This window comes from Egretta garzetta, unplaced genomic scaffold (assembly GCF_000687185.1).
Source record: "Egretta garzetta isolate BGI_Z169 unplaced genomic scaffold, ASM68718v1 scaffold79, whole genome shotgun sequence".
NCBI lineage: Eukaryota > Metazoa > Chordata > Aves > Pelecaniformes > Ardeidae > Egretta > Egretta garzetta.
In genome coordinates, this window is record NW_009260791.1 from 3,635,492 (window position 1) to 3,641,658 (window position 6,167).

The 6,167-nt window shown below is 55.6% G+C and overlaps 1 protein-coding gene across 1 annotated transcript in view; it reads left to right on the top strand.

Moving 5' to 3' along the window:
* LTBP2 (latent transforming growth factor beta binding protein 2) overlaps nucleotides 1-6,167 on the top strand; it is a 96,098-nt gene that overhangs the window by 59,396 nt on the left and 30,535 nt on the right. The window contains exons 4-7 of the mRNA XM_035902032.1: nucleotides 1,190-1,371; nucleotides 2,740-2,910; nucleotides 4,539-4,739; nucleotides 5,114-5,382. Coding sequence (XP_035757925.1) covers nucleotides 1,190-1,371; nucleotides 2,740-2,910; nucleotides 4,539-4,739; nucleotides 5,114-5,382 — 823 coding nt within the window. The remainder of the gene's footprint in view (nucleotides 1-1,189; nucleotides 1,372-2,739; nucleotides 2,911-4,538; nucleotides 4,740-5,113; nucleotides 5,383-6,167) is intronic.

A 6,167-nucleotide genomic window follows, 5' to 3' on the forward strand; every position in this document is an offset into this window, starting at 1 on the left:
TTCTCCGTAGACCCCATTGGCTTGACCTTACTTCTATATCCCTTTCCATTAGTTCCCAATGAATTGACCCGTTCCTCATCTTTCCCATTCTGTTGTTCAGGGCTGATCTCAGGCTCGCTGGCTGACAGTTACTTTGTGTATCATGCTTGATCTGTTTGAATACCGGTGCAGCATTAGCTCCCTTTCCATCTCCCCAGATTTTACCATTAGTCCAAGCTATCCAAGCCAGGAATGTCGGTGAGCCAGAGCTGCTGTCAGCCAACTCTCGTTGGATCATCCAGTCCTGTTGGGTTTAGAAACACCTCACCTGTGCCAGCTGTGACAGGGAAAATGGTGACAACGATAAAGTGGGATGGACCTCTCTGGGCACTTTGGTGGGACAGAGCTGGTTTATCCCAGCCATTCGGTCAGAGATGGCAGCGTTGGACAGGGCATGCAGAAGACCTGTTGGTGCTTAAGTTCGTTTGCAGAGGAATCCAAGGCATGGATTTTCAAAGAAACTCAAGGGGCATATGGGCAGCCAACCTATTTTGGCCCCTGATATACTAAAGCCTTTTTCCTTGCAGGTGGTGCAGGCGAGAGTGTTCTGTTGGTTTAATGGAAAAAGCTCTGCCTAGTGGTCTACATGGCCTTATCGCGGAGTGTAAGAAGTGTGACCTTGTGAGCTGGATGGCTGCTCTTTGCTTAGTCCCCAGAAAACATCAAAAGCCGTAAATGCAGTTACTGCAGAAATTTGTAACTGCACTTACAGGAGCAAGTTCTTGGTCATTTTCTCTTGTTTGTGACTTTCGTGGGCCATTTTTTGTTTATTTTTCCCTTGGTCCAGTTTCTCTTCTGACAGCCTTGCTGGTTTTTCAGTGCTCATTTGGGGCTGGGAAGGCAGGTCCTGAGAAAGCTCCCACCATAAGAACGAACTGATTTGTGACGGTACAGGGAGGGTATCTTGGTGAGGACTGTGCCCTGCCAGGCTCAGGTCGTGGGTCACAGTCCCTAAAGTGAAATGGTGCCATCATGGTGACTGGAAGCAGGTGAGGAGTGGGACCCTGCTCAGGTAGGCAGAGCTCTTCATCCAGGTGGTGGCTCGGGCAGCTCGGCAGTGAAGGTTGCCACAGGGCATCCTGGTGGACAGGAGCTGTGGGTCAGCGCAGTTACTCGTGAGGAGTATCGGTTCATTTTTTCTCTTCCACAGGACTCAGAGCAGAATTGGCTCTCCTGTCTCCCCCCAGCACACAGGGCCGTCACGGACTGTCCGACGCTACCCAGCCAGCAATGGCCAGCTCACCTCTAATGCACTCCCCAATGGGAATGGACATGAGCAGAGCAGCTCTGGGCCACACACGGTTTCCCAGGAGCACACCTTGTCTGCAAGGGGTAAGGCCTCCAGGGCTATCACTCTTTTGGGACTTCTTGTTGGGGTGTCCTGGGAAGGGCAGTGGTGTGACTGGGCATCCCCAAGAAACCCTGGACTCCCAGGGCTGTGCCGTTGAGTGGGATGGAAAGGGAAGGTCAGCATGGGCATTGCTGGGCTTGGTGAAGAAAGAGACCCTGCTGAAGGAGAACAGATCAGGGGAGCAACATGCTGATGGCAGGGGGAGAGGAGCCAGGGGGATGTGACAGATGCCTCCCAGAGGTGTTGAACATCATCCCAGCACGGCTGCCCTGGAGGGGATTGCCTCAGTCTGTAGGAACCGTGTCTCCCAACTTCCTCCTCAGTCTGAGCAGCCCTCAAGGTCAGATTGTGCAACCAGCGTCTAGTTCTTCCCTTTGGCTGCCCCCTTGGTGCCTTCTGACATGAGCAGGGATCAGGCCAGGCTGCCGGGATGTGCGGTTGCTGAGGCAGAGCCTCAGCAGATCCCCAGCTAGGACAGATGCAAGTTGTCTTCTGCAGCTTGGCTCCCCCTGAAGCCGTGCTTCCCCAGGGAGGCACCATGTGGCATCTCAGCCCTTATGAGTAGGGCTGTGAGCCTGACTGAAGCTGTAATCTGAAAGTGGGGACTGAAATGGGGAGGGTCGGGGGTGAGCACACCACAGGGGGCACCCGCAAAAACAGCTGTCTCGCTGGGTAGGGGTGGAGGGCTATGGTGTCGGGTGGGGATGGAGGGCTATGGTGTTGAGCAGGGATGGAGGGCTATGGCCTCAAGACGGCTGGTTCATGGTTACAGAATAGTTCTGCCTGCTGTCCATTTTCTGCAAGCCCCCAAGAGCTCTGAGCACCATTTCCTCCCATATCTAATGTGAGGATGATAAGGGACCAGGAGGGGGCTGCAGGTAACCACAGGATGTCAGGGGATGCTTGCTCAAGGGAGACCTTGGTTTTCTCAAGCCCTGATGCTCTCTGATGGATACCAGTGTGGCTGTTCGTGTGGGAAGCCTTCCAGTGGTTTTAAGGGCAGCCAGTCTCCCAGCTACTGACATGACTTGAGAAGGAATACTGTCTAAAGCAGAAAGCCACTCTTTACACTGGAGTTAGTGTGTGTGTGTCCCTTCACAGGGAGCTATGCCACTACAGCTGGGCAGGCAGAGCATGCTGCTGGCCATTTTTCATGGGCTGACAAACCCTTACTGACACCAGAGCAGAGGACAGGCTGGAGTGAGCGAGGGGCAAGGAGAGACACTGCCCCGGGGAGAGGCACAGATGCCTCCTTGCTCTGGGAATGCTTTGGAGCTTGAGCTGCAGATAACCAGCCTCTTGGCCTGGAGGTGCTGTTTCCACTTAGCACTGTCCCTTTTCTTTCATAGGGGCCAACCTGACAGAGAAGATTAGGAAGATAAAAATTGTCTTCACACCCACCATCTGCAAACAGACATGCCGGAGCGGGCGCTGCTACAACAGCTGCGAGAAAGGAGACACCACCACTCTCTATAGCCAAGGGGGGCATGACCACGATCCCAAGTCCGGCTTCCGCATCTGTGAGCACCCCAAGGCCCCCAGCCCATCTTCTTGCCTGCTCCCTGACTCTTCTCCTTCTGCCTTTCCTGCCTCTACAGACTTAGGGCTTGAGCTGCTATAGGAGTGGGAGGAGATGGCCTCTCCCAGTGCCTTGGAGGATGTCTCCTGGGGTCTTTGAGTCTTACTCCATCTCTGTCTCTGGGGGAGGAAGACAGACCTTGCCTCATTGCTCTCTTTCCTGGGCAAGCAACTTCTGTTTCCATCCCACCCCAGGTAGGGGGGACGCGTGTGTTTGAGTCAGGCCTGCAGCCAAGCCTCGCCACCCCCTCCTTCTCAGAGCCAGCTCACTGCTTTCGTTGGCATCCAGTCTTGGGGCTGACTTTCATCACCTAATTTCCTCCTGTTCTCTCCTTTCACTCACGTGGCAGCCAGAAGAGCTGGCTGCAGGTTGCGAGCTGTTCCTATAAACAGGGCCGCTGAAACCTCTGCTCGCCTTTCAGAGCTGCTGGGATTGCTCCAGAGGTCACTGGGATACCCAGCTGTGGGTTGGGCACATCCTTGTGGAGCCAATTGGTGGGCCTGCAGGACCTGGTGGGACTCGTCCTCTGACAGCCTTTGTAACTCTCAAGTTCTTCTAACATGGAGAGAGTGCAAAGTCTGGCTGTTGCGGATGCCAACTGATACAGGGTTCACGGGAATTTCTGCCTAGATCCCAGTCCAAAGATGTGTCTCCTACCCCCAAAACTGGTTGCTGAGGTTGAGCAAATGAACTCAGAGCAGGATGGGAGCTCATCCCCTGGGATGAACCTAACGAGCCATCCTGGGATGTGCAGCAGCAGCATCTCCTCTCACGCTGGAATGAGTCAGGATGATCTGTCAGGAAATCCCGTGCCTTGCCCGAGCGTCGCTCACACTGAGAGACGCTCTGGGTTGCTCCAAGCATCTGATGAGGCCAGAAAAGACATGACTTTGGTTTCATCTGTTGGATGCTTTTTCCGAGCCTGTGCAGACTAATCGCTCCTGATTCTTTTGTCCCACTCCAAGCTTCTCCCACTTGAGCTGCTGGCAGGGCCAGGGCTGGCTGGGAGACAGGCTCTGAGGACGTGGCTCTCTGCCCGTTCTCTCCTTCTGCCTCTCCCATCCCCACTGAGCTCCCTTCTGGGCTGGGAGTAAAAACCCTGCCAAGTGGGGAGGGGGGCGATGCAGAAGAGGAGGAATTGTGCTGACTCTACCGCATGTGGCTGCCGTAGCTCCTGCCCCACTCCAAGGGATCCTGCTGTGCCAGCAACACCACCTTGGCCCTGAGGGGTTGCCCCAACAGGGCATGGGTGCCCCAGGCTGGCCATGGCCCCAGAGCGCAAGGGAGGGCTCAGTATCTTCAACCCATGGCTCCAACCCTGAGCAGAGCTCAGGGAGGACCCATGCTTCTCCACCTGCCGCCTGATGGATGGTGGTGCACAGCAGGGACCCCGGGGCTGCCTCCAGGCTCCAAGTGCTGACCCCAGCCCGGTGCTGGGTCCAGCACCCAGTGTTGCGTGCTCCTTGGGCACCACGGGGCTAATGCTGGCCCAGATCCAGCTGCCTGGCCTCCCCCAGGCACCCCTTGGCTAGAGGCAATTGCTAAGCAGATGTCTCTTTTGCCTTGCAGACTTCTGCCAGATCCCCTGTCTGAATGGAGGGCGCTGCGTGGGCCGGGACGAGTGCTGGTGCCCCTCAAACTCCACGGGGAAGTTCTGCCACCTGCCAGCTCCCTCTCTGGAAAAGAAGCAAGGAGGGAGAGCCCCCAAGACCCTGGCCGGCGGCTCCATGAAGCACTCCACCTACACCCTACCCTTGTCCAACCAGCTGGGTGAGCATGGCCGGGGACTCCAGACCCTGCATTGCCCTCATACGTCTGAGTCCTCCTACTTGGGTATTCCTCAGATCTTCGTTAACAGGCCCGAGAAGGCCACCACACTCTTATGCTTGCCTTTTCAGGCGAGGCTGTTAGAAAAGTGGTTCCCTTATTTTCTGAAGGCCTCAAGTTGCCAGTGAAAGTTTTTGGTAGGTTTGTCCTAGTTTTGGGCCAGAGAAGTATTTTCTCTCAGATGCAATTTTCCTCTAGATTTCCTGATGGGGTCAGTCTACCTCTCCTCCCTTGTGGCTTTGTTGATGACAAAATGCTCTTCAGGTGCCAAAATTGTTGCCAGATTGTCACAGCTGTGGTATAAACTCACCTTCCAGCTTCCCTAAACCCTTCCCTGGTGAACGTCCACATCAACCACCCTCCAGAAGCCACTGTGCAGATTCACCAGGTGGCCAGGGTGCGGGGTGATACCGAGGTGTCGGAAGAGAACAGCGTGGAGGCTGTCCTGGTGCCTCAGCTGGCTGCCGTGCCCTGGTACACCTACGCCCAGGGGAACGGCAACAGCATCGCCACAGAGAGCGGCCAGCAGCAGCAGAGAGCCCCGGGGCTGCTGGGGAGGTGCTTTCGGGAGGCTCTCCATGGGCAGGTAAGGGGTCACCCATCAAGCGCTGGAGCATGTGTGTGATGTGTTTCTTGTTCTGGGGTACGGGTGCATGCTTATGGGGGAGAGGGGGTGGCCTTGCATTGCCTGAAGCTCTTCAGCGTCAGCGTGGGCATCATGCGGGTGCTGCAGGCACAGGCAGCACACTGTTAGTACTTGGGAAGAAAATCCCTCATTTTGGCCCAATACGGACACCTTGCTGCCTTGCCCTGGCCAGGCTGTGCCCTGGGGCAGCGCAGCCCAGACTTGATGGCTTTCACACACGGTCTCGTTTAAAAAGGGTGCCCTATTTATAGCAACATTTACAGCCACGCTCTGCGATTATTGTAGGAAACGTATAAAACATAGGAAAATTCCTTTCCCTCTCAGACGATAAATGAAAGTCTGATTTCCATGGAACGATGCCTTCCCGGGCAGCTCAGTCGGGGCTTGGGAAGCAAACGCACGTGAAGGGCTTTCTCACCCCTGTCCCGCAGTCATCGTAATTTCTTATTTTGTCTTTCCCCATATGTTTCTCTTGCGTCACTGGAAAAGCATTGGAGGTTTTTGGCACCCACAGGAACACCTGTGAGCCCCCCCGGAGCAGCTCGTGCTCAGTGAGACCCCCCGGCTGGGCAGCCTGGGACTTGGCCCCCTCCCCACAGCTCCCCAGCCCTTTCTTGGGGGCTGCTCCCGGTCCCCATCCCGTCCTTCAGTCGCTCCCATCAGAGCCGTTCCTAGTGGGATGCATTCTCAGCCTTTCCCTCGTGCAAAAATAAATGAGATCAGAA